We start from the raw sequence: 13537 nt of genomic DNA on the forward strand, positions 1-13537 counted from the left end.
AAGTCAACAATCATTATTACAGCAGGTTCTTTGCCCTGCAAAAGGGACATATGACCTAAACAGATGGAGGCGATGCAACTGATACAGTTATGCTGTTTATATCAGAACTTACAACTGGATTACATTGCTTTTAACAGTAAAAGAAGTTGCTTTTAACATTTTTTTTTTATTCATACAAATGAACATTTACCAAGGTCTTTCAGGCACTTAATCTCTTCTCCAAAATAAATGAGAAGGAAAGAACTTTAAAGTTATGAAACAGCTGAGTTATTGGTGTTTTGGTTACGCTTTTACAAGTCTGATGCATGACAAGTACTTGAAGTTGATGACATGATGCGACATAACAAACACTGTGACCTCTCTCTTCAATAGGCAAACCCAGTTTCATTTTGATAATGCAGTCAGTTCAGTTACTTTCGCTGGTGACCGAAAGATCAAAATTATCATCCTTCCTGCAGGAGTCAGACTCAGATCTGCAGATCACAGGTGCTTCAAAGATGCTACCCAAAAGTAGCTGCTGTTTTTTACCCGCGTTCACACTGTACTTCAGAAATATGCACAAAGGAGGCAAACCTTTCCACGACCTTGCAATACACAAAGTAATCTCTGCTCCTGAGCATAGTGACCTCCACAGACTGAAGTTTCTGAGCTTTCAAACCAGCTAAGCACTCGCATTTAAATATATCAGGATTTCTGCAGAATTTCAGAGATACACTTGAACCAGAAGCAGTTTGGTCAGGAATAATGGGAAGGACTGCTTGGAAGCAAGCGGCCCTCTTCTTTTCTGGTCCATATAAAACGTGAATTCTGATGGTATTTTAATACTCCAAAGTATGATCTTCCAAAGATTCTGTTAATTTCTCAAGAATGGTGTATTTTTACTTGCATCAATTACAGCATTTAAAATCCACTCTAGACAACACTTGCCCAGTTAGGGCAAAAAAAAAAAAAAAAAACAACCCAAAAACCACCACTTTGCAGTGACCTTAAACACATTGACAAAATCCCTGCATGTATTTTTTTTAATTAAGACCAGCCATTAGGAAATATCATTGATCAACTGGCTTATTCATTACTGACCTTTCTATAAGCTACAGTTATGCCAAAATAAGAGCAGATCTACAGAAGAGGTCCTTTCTGAATTCAAAGGTACTATTTCCATAGTTTAATGTTGCACTTTAATGAAAGGCATGTCGAATTTTTAAAAACTTTGTCTCCAGTTAATAAAACAGTTAAAGCAAGAAGATGTGAAGTAACCTTTACAGGAACATCTTTATTGAAGACTTTGCAGTCAGTGAAAGTACATTTATTGCTTTACTATCATCTGTTGCATAAACTCCCATTATACACTGTCTGCCAGATATAAGGGTGGCCTGTCGTACAAGCTGATTAAATACGCTCGCGCTGGGGAAGACTGCAGCACAGCCACTGGCGATCATCGGCAGTCAGCAAAACGCACCACTGTAGAAAACTGCCACTACCCTTCCTGGTGTCAATCATGGGAAGTGTCAAAGCAGAATTTTTGCATATTATTGGAATAACTTCAAATGACACTTCTACACAAGAATGACCTTTGAAGATGTTAATAAATGTATGTTTCTAGCCTTCTACCTATTTTAATTCCTCCCAACTCCTCAACCCTATTTGCTGTCTTCTGTTCCCTCTCCTGCCTGCATTTGTCTGACATTCAACAACACTGGAAATGTAATCTCATTTCATCTTAAGTGTTTGATAAATTAGCATGTTAATAAAGTTTATTTATTAAAGAACTATATTATTGCCTCCCAGGTTTGATGGGAAACAAAACTACTTCTTTATGCCATATGTGCACAAAGAGAAGTTTAATATGCAATAATTAATTAAAAAAAAAATCCCTAATCACAGCTCTATGTATTTTAAATCAGTAATTGTTTCAATAGATCTCTCTAAACATGGTCCACCCTTCATCCAGACTTAAATGATTTCACATAGCGTATTGACAATCTTCAACTATTGTCAGAAAAAGTCTTTCCTACTATTTCATTAGACTTATTCATACATTTGTATTGGCTTTTTGACTTACTGAAAAAAAATTGTGAAGGAGAGCACAAGAAAGCTCCTTCTGCATAGTTCAAGTAAAATCACAGAAAAAAGGAAGCACGATAATCAAGAACAATGGTAATCTTCCTTTTAGGCCTTCTTTCTTATTATAATAAGTAACCTTTTGAAGAAAAGACGACTGGTAATTACTCAACATCATCCCCTAAAAAGACAAACAACCTGGAGATAACAAAACAGTTATTTCCACCCTGTATGAAGATAAATTAAATGTTAGGATGTTTCAGTGTGCTTTATTTAATTATGGTCTGTTCCTCATAAAAGGAGATGATGTTGTTCAAGGTTGAGAAAATGTTTATATATTTTTTAACTCAGTTAAATTTCCTCTAACTGCTGACCAGAATAGTCATACCTGGTACTACTTTTTTTTTTTTCCTCCTTTCCTCTCCTTCTCATTCATACAGAGATTTGGCTTATTGAATCGACCACATAGCAATTACACAGCAGAGGACAGAGTAGTCAGCAAACAAAACATCGAAGACTTACCATTTACACAGATTTCAAAAGATTTGCAAAGGTCATCCTCAAACAGGCAGCCTAAAAACACAATAGAAAGGTAAAAATTAATACAGGTTTCAAACTGTGGATAATTAGTGCAGACTGAAGATCTCTCAGGCTATTAACTGCTCAGCAAGAGTCAGACATTCAGCGGGTCTTAGGGCTAAATTGGGCAGTACGGAAAGTCGAGAACATGGGAACAGGCCTGGTTAGACAGCACATCTTACTAACTGGTGACATCCAGAAAAACCTTGGATGTTTTTCTTCCCCCTCATACCTCTACTGAGGGTTCAGTTTTCTCTGTCTGTGTATCTCTCATTTAGTAATATAGGGAACTCGGCATTGTCTCAATTTTGAATACTTTATACCACAGCAGAGTAATGCTGCAAGACACTACAAAAACACACACCAAGAAATCAGCAGGGCAGTGGGCAGGATACACCTCTGCTCTTGTCACTCCACACTGGGGGACAGGGACAAGGGCCAAGTACAGAAGCAGCATGAAATACTGTGCTGTGGTTAAGGGCACGTACGCTGTTAACCCAACCAGTAGTTTCTTTAATGTGTTTTCTGAAAATGATAAAGAGCTAGGACTGGATAAACTCCAAGGAATGAGGATTTATTTTGAATACATAAACTGCGATATTGTCACAATTAAGCCTCTCTGGGAAGTATCTTGAATTTACAAATGGACACAGAGCATTAGCAAAATTAAGTAGTCTTGAGTAGTTTCACACTATGCATCAAAAAACAGTCAGGAACTTCACCACATTGAAACGCAGGAGCAAATTCTCTCTCCCCAGCCATGCCTATCCCCGCAGAAGCAAAAAGTACAAGCTTCTCTGTTCATCAGAGTCAAATGGATTAAGTAGCCTATTCTTATTTAAAAAAAAAAAAAAAAAAAAAAAAAAAACACACACACAAACCAAAACCAACCAAACCCCACACATCACAAAAAAACAAGAGCAACTAAAAGGCTCAAGACTATGTCATGAATTACCTGATTCCTAACCCTGCTGAAAGAAAAGTTCAAGGGAATAGAGTGACTTATGTGTGCCCGCAAAGCCTTTCAGCGGGTAACTGTATTAGCACACCATTAAGCCTGAACCAATATACCATGTCTCTCAGCAGGATTTACTAGCACAGGGCTAGGTCTGAGCTAGGCAAGCACATTTACATGAATTCGAGTCATTTGGAACACCAGCAGAGCCCCAGCTATCGATCCCACACCTGCCTCAACAAACCCACATACATAACCTTAGGCAAATAATGAAAGCCCACAATATGCACACCAATGAAAGTGTTCTCTCTGCCTTTAACCTATGCATCAATAAACTGTGGATACACATTTGGTAGCTTTTGAAAGCTAAAGCAAGTTTCCGACCAGGAAAGGCTTCTTCAAGCAGAGTACGGCAGAACAGCATGTGCCTACACAGTCCACAAATTCTGGTTTGTGACATATTTGATACATGTGATTTTGCTCCAGACAAGTCTACTGTAACAGCCAATTGACCTGAACCAGTGTCTGGCCCAAAAAAAAAAAAAAAAAAAAAAAAAAATCACTAAAGATACCTGATTGCAGCTTTGGTACCAAACCAGCAAAGCAGAAGGATGCCTTAACCCTTAACTATACATTGACTCATAAAGAACTTAAGGCAAGAATGAGGAAATAGCGACCAAAACACAACAGCACAGGGTACACAGCACAAGAGGAGCTCTAATTAAAAGCATAGCAATGATCACTGGGAAAAAAAAAATAAAGAAGGTAAAAAGACTTCAAGTACTAATACAAGCTAGGCAAACGAAATGTATACTTCAGTATTGCTGTTTTCAAAAAAATTGCAGTTGCCTTTTCTAAAAGAAAGGGTGTATGGTTAGAAGAAATCCTTGGTTAAATGTGTCTGCCCTGTTTTCCTGGGAGATCACAAAAGGATTAAAACCAGAAGCCTGAAACATCCATGCCCAATGAAGGGCTGCCAAAGGTGTCCTCTGACAGAGGGAAAACAAGCAGTTTTGTAGCTGATTTCCCATCCTGCAGTGGCTGTGCTATAGATCCAAAAAGTATCAGATGAGAAGCTTCAACCAGGAACACCTCTAGTAGAGTCACACATTAGAACAGCAACCGGTTCACCTCGACCCTACTGATTTTGAAACACCTGGGAGCCGGGATCCCAGCCACCAGCTGCCCATGGCCACCTACCAGAGGGAGGCCATCCTATAATATACTGATATCCTCAGAAACAGAAAAATCCAGAATCAAGATAGACAAAATGAGTATGTTCTGGCAGAAAGAAATAAACAGCCAGGCTACCTCCATACAGAGCTACGACTCAAATGCACTCCAATTTTGCTTGATATGTTTTGCGTTATCACTTAATATATTTTCCATGAAAAGCACAAAAGAAAACTGATTTTATCATGTTTTAGCTTCTCTTTTAATAATAGTTGGTTATTTGATGCTTACCACACAAGATGTCTGACACAATTAGCCTTGGAAGTGTATGTTTTGGAGAGCAAATTAATAAAAATCAATGCATGACAAAATATGCCCGTCTATGATTACTCTAAAATAGGAAAGGACCTCTAAAACTCCTTGAAAAATATTTTATTTCAAGTTATTTATTGCTAGAATTTATTGTTATGCATATTTCACCCAGCCAGTAAATATGTTAATTTAACTACCAATTTATCTTTTGTTGTTATTTGCTGTGACATTAAGAAGCATCATATTTCATTCTAAATGTCATCTACTTACTAATAGTAATGGTGGAAATAAGTCACCACTAAAGAGTGAAGTAGCATTGTCTCCAAAAATCACTTAATTCTGTTCGTGCCTTATGAGATCAAAATTACATTTTGTTTTCTATCAAACAATCCTCCTACCAGCAATCATCTCCCAAAACACAAACTGCTGATGAAATACCTTCAAAGCCCACAAAAAACCAAAACAAATCACAAAAACAAAACAAAAAAACACCAACACACACACACACACACCTGAAACCCAAAGCCCCAATCTTACTTCAGTTCAGCAGCCCTGAAATAACAAATTCTCTTAACTATTCAATCAGCTGACAGAGTGAAACTGAACAGGTACACATACATTGCTTTACTTACTCTAGAATTTAAACACGGGTTTCTTACTTGCGTTAAAGATTCAGTTCTTCACTACCACTAGTATAGTCCCCGCATCTCAATAGTGGCAAAGAAGGTTGGGGCGATGACTCAGTTGTGCACAGGTGCGCCAGCAGCCGCAAGAAGCTCAGCTGATCATCCTCCCCCCACGTAACCAAGGCACACAAATGTATGCTGTGCGTCTCGTTAATACAGGGAGAGTGGTTCCCTGACACTTATTGGGGCTATTTAAAATCCAGTCAGCACGGCGCTAAGGATTATCCCATATGCTTGGATAACTATATGGTTTTTCACATTCTTAAATAAAAGGGTTTGCATAAGTGTGGTTTATGTCCATTAACTTCTACTAACATAAGTAGTGCACTTATAAACTTCTTCTTGATGATTTACCACAGTGAATTCCAGAAGAGTTTACATGAGTAAAGCTCCCTAGAGGTCAGAAAAGCCCGGGCTGACTGTGTAACATAAACCAATGTAGTGAGCTTCCATACACCAAGGTAAGCAGGTCTTTCAGAGAGAAGTCAAGAAAAGTGAAGAAATACCTAACTTTATCCTTGCATCCAAACACAGACTTCAGTAGCCTGCAATTCTACTAAATTGTGTCAGGTATGAGGACCATTGGTATTGAACCCACTCATATATACACACATTTTCTCAATGTTTTTTAACTTCATGACTTCATAAAATAATGGCAGGTTTCTATGCTACATTTTACAATACACTTACATCACGCATTCTTCACCTAGCCAGGAAAAGAGATTCCATGGAGCCTCACAAAGTTTTCTGCCTCCCTTCCCTCTCCCTCTACCCTACATCTCCAGTACTGTTTCTCAGACACACAAGGTAATCCCAAAATACTTTTGCAAGTACAGCACCTAAAAGTTTAAATCTCTTTGTCAAGATATTCTTCTCTTGAGATACTAATCAAAGTATTCCCTTCCTCCTTTCATCAGGTATGCAGAAGTTCTGCATTCCTAAAGACAAACTAGGAAGGTTTAAACCGCACTGGAATATACTGTTTGTTTGGATTTGTAAGAGGTGCCTCTGAAGGTTACAACAGTCAAGGCACCAGCTGAAATCACTTAGACTTCATCTAGAAAAAGCTATAATAATTCACTTATCAGGAAAATAATTTTTAAAAGTCCACTGATTAAATAGATTATATTAATGTTTATTTCTTGTTTCTTTCCCCCAGTTAACCAACCCATGATGACTTTACATTAAACGTATCTTCCAAGAACACCCAAAGTCTGTAAGCATTTTTATTAAGATAAAAAACATACCATAACCTTTCTTCATAAAAAATTGCCTTATAATCATCAAAACAAGAAAACAAACAGTAGCCAAGAACAGCTAAGTTTCTTTTCTACTTATCAATCAGAAATTGGGAAAATACAAACCTTAATCCTTTCTGTTGTTGAGAGTTCTCTGCCTCTTCCCTTCATTCAACTGCCACATGAGCATCTAATAGCTCATCACGTTTGCAGACCATACCAACCTCACCTCATCACAAAGTTTTAGCCAGCATGTGTTTCTTTAATCAAAATATGCCAATGTTCATTAGCATTTTTAATAGCCTACAAAGAAAGCTCACTCTGCATTTATCTGCTTCTTTCAGATTTACTTGCTATCTGGTAAGAAGAGCTTGAAGGGTAGGTTCTGCTAAACATTACTAACGAGAGAAACGAAAAAGGAAACACCTGGGTAAGCCAACACTGGGCACGTCTGATGGGCCTTGTTGGGTCTTTAGCACCAGCTGTGAATGACTCTAAATAGAGAGCACATGTTTATTTTCCTATAGTAAGGATAAGAAATATGGTCTAAGAATGACATTATAGAAGTGCTCAGCTCACACAGCTGGGATAGCCCTGACTGAGAAAAATCAAGGTAGTGCACAATAATGATTAGGAATGATAACATGAACTGATTGGTAGGAAGAGTCAAAAATTGGTTTTGTGCAGAAAACTGAATGGAGAAGTCATCTGATTGAGAGAGACGTATTCCTCTCACTAATAGAAGTGAGAGAAAATTTTGCTCAGTCTGGTAAAGCTGTGATCTATCCAACACATCCTCATCTGCCTGCCACACGTGTATGCCTAACAAGTCTAAAATTACACAAAAGTGCAAAAATGACTGGGAAAAATGTAATTTAAGCTGATCACAGGTTATAAGCAGAGCTTCTCTTGGTTTTCCGAACCCTGTGGTTACATAGGTGCCATAGGTGTACATACATGTGTAATGTAAGCATTATTTATTCTCAAAACCTATCAATTGCATATGAAAAATCAGCTACTGTTTCTTTACTTTAGTTTTATTTTGGCATTCACTTTGATAATAAATTTGGATATTCCCTGGCCCTGTTTTTTAAATTTTCATTTTCATCCCCTTTTTTCTTTGCTTTTTATTCTGTTCCAAACTCCTCCGTTCTCTTTCTGAGAACTATTTTTTTTTCTAACTCCTACCCATTCTCTTCTACTCTCCAAGAAACCATTGCTCCAGCACCAGAATGCAGTCACCCCTTTCTGTCCCTCCCAAGCACGTGGATGCTGTACTTGGGCACTGCCCTTCCTACCCAGGCCCTCGCCTTTCACTCATGCAGGTAAACAGCTTGTCTGTCACCTTTGTATCATTATTGGTTGCTGGCAATTTCCGGATCTCTGGTCTCACCCTTTACCACGGGTGTCCTCCACTTCCCTTCTTGTAGCACACTCAACCATTTCTCATCTACCCCGCTTCTGGTGTGATGGCTAGGAGAGAGGTAAAGAGACAGGAGGGAAGAACGAGGTAGAATTTGCTCCATCGTGCTCACTCTGTTCAGAGCTTTTCAGGAGTGGAGTAGGTTCAGCCACATTCTTTCTTTCTCCTTGGGCATTCAGGATATCCAGAATAGCCTTCACTGAGAAAGGCATTTTAGCAAGACATCAGAACTTGTGATGCTTTATCAACAACTACTCAGAATAGTAGTTTAGCTAGGCAAGAAAAGTAAATCAATGTAGTCAAAAACAATATTAAAGGAGTACATAACACTAAGAGGGTTCTCTCTCCCAAGAGAGAAAATGAGAAAAATATATGACAGCACAATAATTACTGTGCTTTCATCTTCTTCCTTTACTCCACCTTTTATGTTTTTTTGAATGTAATAGGTGCCTGATGTTTTTGTAATACTGTAAACTCTTGAGAGCAGATTATTTATTTTTTTTAATTGTGTGCATGTACAAAGCCTAGTACAATGAGGCACTGATCCCTGGTGAGGAATCCAGGCCTTACTGTAATCCAAATTAACAGTCATAAAGATGACAAAAGAAATCCCTGCAGTGGTTAACTGGAGGACTGTGCAATCTCTTACATGAAAAGTTTCCAAAGTAAAGTAAGGAAAGATTTCCCATAAGTGTTACCATATGGTGCTAACGCTGCCACATCTCAGAATTACTCCTTCTTTCAATCATTTTTCATACGCATTGATTTTGTATATTGAAAAATGACCCTAGCCAGAATAATTCACCATGGAATAATTTTCATTTTAAGAAGGAAAATGTTAGTACTAAACTTATAGCCAAGATTTGCCCCTGAAGCCTCAATCACAGTACACATTAGTCCTTCAATTACCTTCTGTATATCACTTGCTCTTCAACATGTACTGATTGACACACTAAATAGGCAAAATAGTAGAAAAATGCTGTGATGTATGATACTATTTCGTACTATGTAAGGGGGGTACATCGTCCTTTCTGCATTTAGAAAAAAAAGTAATGATTAAATCTTTTCTTTTGCATGTAATTAGTCGTGAGCCTGTCCACCACTAAAGAAAGGAATTGCTTTGTGGTGAAAATACTATTAACTTCTCTGATTACTAATGTCATGACTGCAATGATGTAGGGCTTTTCTTCTGGGGAGTGCTGAGGAAAGGTCACTACTAGGAATAACTGAAGACGTGAGCAGTAGTAATAGTTCATGAGGCGAAGAGACAGGGAAAGGCCATCACTGGAAAAGCTCCAAGCATTTCCATTTGCCCAGGGCTCAGAAAGAACATGGCATTTCATGGGCGGATACAGCCAATATGTGTTTTGGTGGGCCTTTTTGTCATTTTTTCACAGTGACTATTAAAAGAACTTGCATTGTCTCCCCTGAAAAATTACAATTCTCCCAATGCTACATTTCCCAACTCTGTTTCTTTAGCAGAGACTGCCACTATCTCAGGTAATTTCTGAAAATGGGGACCACAGATATAATACTTCTGACAAACAAGTAGCTCCACTAATACTTAGTTACATGCTCTCCATTTAAATAAAAAATTTATTTAAAGCCAGATAAACCCATTATTGGAGAAAAAATAGAAGACCACTTAAAAACTAACATTAAAATTATTACTTCTTAGGATCAAGACTGAAATCTGTTACCCACACCATTAACTGTGGCAGGAAGGGTCAAATGTGATTTTGCTCAAGTAACTCAGCCCCAAACAAAAGATTTTTGACATGCTGGTAACCCATATTGGGACAAAATTAGGATCTCTACAATATAAAATGTGTGATCTGTTCCTTCAAAATTTGTAAATGTGAATTGAAGTCCTCACAAGTTGAATAAAAAATATCATAAAGATCCAGACCAGGCCTTTAATAACTTCAATTCAATACCTTCTACTGGTCACCGGTTGCTAAAACTAATTTCCTTATTGGGTAGTAAACTGAAATCACCCAACACCCACAAAAATTACAACTGTGACCTAAGCAAAACCTTTTTTGCACTTGGCAGAGAATTTGAGAATTTGAACACCATTGACTCTAAATGAATAATTGCACTTTGCTGCTTAAATACTTCAACAAGGAGCCTAATTTTTTTCCCCTGCTATTGCCTGTGCAGTATCCTTCCCCACAAAATCTATGGGCAGCAAGGCCTTCTAGTATTTCTCATAGCCGTAAGATACTAAAAACTGAGGCTTACATACAGCAGAGTATGATGTTACGAGCAAAGCCTTCCTCAGTATTCTTGCACATAGACCAGCAAACTTTGCAGTTCAGTGGCCTCTCTCATATTTATTCTGTGGAAGAAGTACTGTCATCATTATGTCTGTCAACCCCGTTTTACCCATCAGTAACTGTCAGCCTATTCCTGTATAGTTGTTTTACAAAACGGCAGAATGGAGCGAATTCTAAGTCCTAATTATAACATAACTCTAGCCTTCTTCCACAGTCAGAGTTAAGACAAGCTGGGTCAAAGAAGTAACGAACCATTAGCTAGCAGGAATAGGAACTATCTGTCTCGGGGTTATGTGCTTTGGAAGACAGTTCTTTCAGATAAAATTTTCCAAAACACTTGGGTGATAAAGAAGCTTATGTCCCATCATCTGAAGCTAATCAGTCTCTAAGATGCACTGAAGTGACAGTTCTTTTAAAAAATAGTTCTTTAAAGTTGCGTCTCATGTTTTGGGAAAACTACAGTTATTCATATAATCAAAGAAAGGAAAAGAGATATGTTTATCATTTTCCTCTAACAGGCACCAAAATTTTGTCTTCGGTATTTGACAGAAAATTTTAATGAGTATCTGTTTGGTGCTTGAAAAAACATAACCAGAATTCACAGCAATTCTCATCCATTTACACTGCATCCAAAAGTAAGTAATTACCCAATATTCTGCAATAATGCGCCTCTCCCAACACTGTCTTGAGCAGAATTCAAAGGCAGAAACAATTTTTTGCAGAAGACCTCTTTGGAATGATTGGCTTTTCTGTTTTGTTTTATTTAGAAAATAGTACAGCACCTTTTAAGCAATGATGCCTGTGCCCACAGCTGCAGTACAGCCAGTACCTGTCACATACGATCCCTTCTTTTTCCCCTTCCTCATTCTTCTTAGAAAATCACTCTCCTTTTTGTTACATCTCTCTTTCACAGTTAATTTGAGCTGAGTAAATTATCATGTGGACTTGGCAAAAACAACTTGGGAAGGAAATAAAGAACCATATAACTCAGTGGAGTCTGAAGAGCAAGGGGATAGTCCACAGTCATTTATTGCAGAAAAGTAATTCTAATTTAGACAACAGCACACGTGGGTTTGGGAGCTACACTTAACAGATGAGCTCCAAACAGGGAGACAGGACCCAACCAGTACTCTAAATCTGTCTGTTTCCATGTATCTATATTGAGGCCTGCTAGATATTGAAAACACTTTAAATTCCTATTATTGCTGTTAGCGGGTGTTTGGAAAAGAAGCTTTATAGATTTATCAGGCAATTTTGAAACACATTATAAGGTGTATTTAGAGTGCCGAAATCACCTAAGTTCATGTCATGAAAGAGACACTATTATATACACTTGGTAATTTCTCTAATAAAGAGTTTAAACAGTCCAGAGTAATCCACATTAATCATTAATGTGTTGGAGAAAAGTAATGAAAGTCAATGCAGAAAGTCATCGTCTCTTAAAGTTCTTGAAGGAAAAAGAATAATATTAGGTAAAATTCAATGGACTGTGGCACCAAGATTTATCTATATACTTTACCCAGGGAATTTGAATTGCAAATGAAGCTGCAGCATTCTCTAGTATGGGATAGAGTTATGAGAAATAGGTCATACAAGGATATTAGTAGCACATCAAAGTTAACAGTTCTTAGTGAAGATGCCTAAAACTTTTCACCTTCCACAGAAAAATGAAAGAATTTTATAAATGTTTATGTACTAGAAATTTTTTTCAAGCTACCGAGAACTCAGCTGTTCCAATCAATACAAATTATCTCCCGACATATAATCAATGTGCAGCACCTTATGGCTTTGCTCAAGTCCTGTGGGACTTGTAGCGTATGTAACTGCATACATGGGCATCACTCTACTTTCTTGTCTGGGACTGATGATAAGGGGCAGACTTAGGACAATACCGTGTTAATGCTGAAAAAGAATTAAACCTTATCTTGTATTGAGTCGAGACTCATTCCAGAGAGTAGTTTAAATTCATTACGGAGTAAAAGGATCTGCTTCTACTTACTTTTGTGAAATTACACCGATTTCAAAGCAAATCTGGAACTCAGAGTGAATGGTCCTGATTTTGACCAGTAAATGTGCTCTAATTACTCCTGACTCACCCTGATGTATCTGAGGCTGGCATTAGAGCCAGCTGTCCCAGAATACATTATGCCATTGTCTCCGTGAAGTAGCTCTGCCTACCCTGTGATACCAGTAAGATGTTTTTTTTTCCCTAGGCTAGCTCTTGAGAAGCAGGCATCATAATGACACCTATCAGAGAAGTAGTTAAGAAAAAGACTAATGATTAAAGCAATTTGGGGAGGAAGCCAAGAAAATTACAGATATTCTGAAACATGACAAATATGATGCATGCAGAGTAGCACTAGAATTCATATTCTGGCTCCTTCCTAAAAAAGTACACAAAAAACCGCTTTTCTCTCTCTAGAAAAAAAGACTATTAGAAGGCTAAACCTCCCAGATTCTAGAAGTTCATCTGACTGTTAAACTCCTTGAAACAGAAAGGAAAAACTGCCCTTGAGAAAATTAATTTATTTAGGAAAAAAAATCTGAAGCCTGGATGCCTTCAGGAGTTTATACAGGTGTCTTTCACCATTAAGAGCAGCCAAAAGTCATTACTATATTATAGCCATATAGTCACCAGCTCTCATTAACTTAGCATCTAACACCTATTGATTTTGATGGAATTGAAGTGTCTGAGCAGCTCTGTGGCCCAAATGCCTACTTTTTTGGTTCATGTTTATTATCTTTGTTATTTTTCCCTGTGCAGTAGGAAGAAAAATCTTAGAACTTTTATTGAACAGGTAAGAAAAAGATGTTGATGTCGCATGTCCGCT

The 13537-nt window shown here is 37.7% G+C and overlaps 1 protein-coding gene across 1 annotated transcript in view; it reads right to left on the bottom strand.

Moving 5' to 3' along the window:
- PTPRN2 (protein tyrosine phosphatase receptor type N2) overlaps positions 1–13537 on the bottom strand; it is a 659439-nt gene that overhangs the window by 586828 nt on the left and 59074 nt on the right. Inside the window, exon 2 of the mRNA XM_063324424.1 lies at positions 2584–2634. Within this exon, the coding sequence (XP_063180494.1) occupies positions 2584–2634 (51 nt within the window). The remainder of the gene's footprint in view (positions 1–2583; positions 2635–13537) is intronic.

This window comes from Chroicocephalus ridibundus, chromosome 2 (genome assembly GCF_963924245.1).
Source record: "Chroicocephalus ridibundus chromosome 2, bChrRid1.1, whole genome shotgun sequence".
NCBI classification, from domain to species: Eukaryota; Metazoa; Chordata; class Aves; order Charadriiformes; family Laridae; genus Chroicocephalus; species Chroicocephalus ridibundus.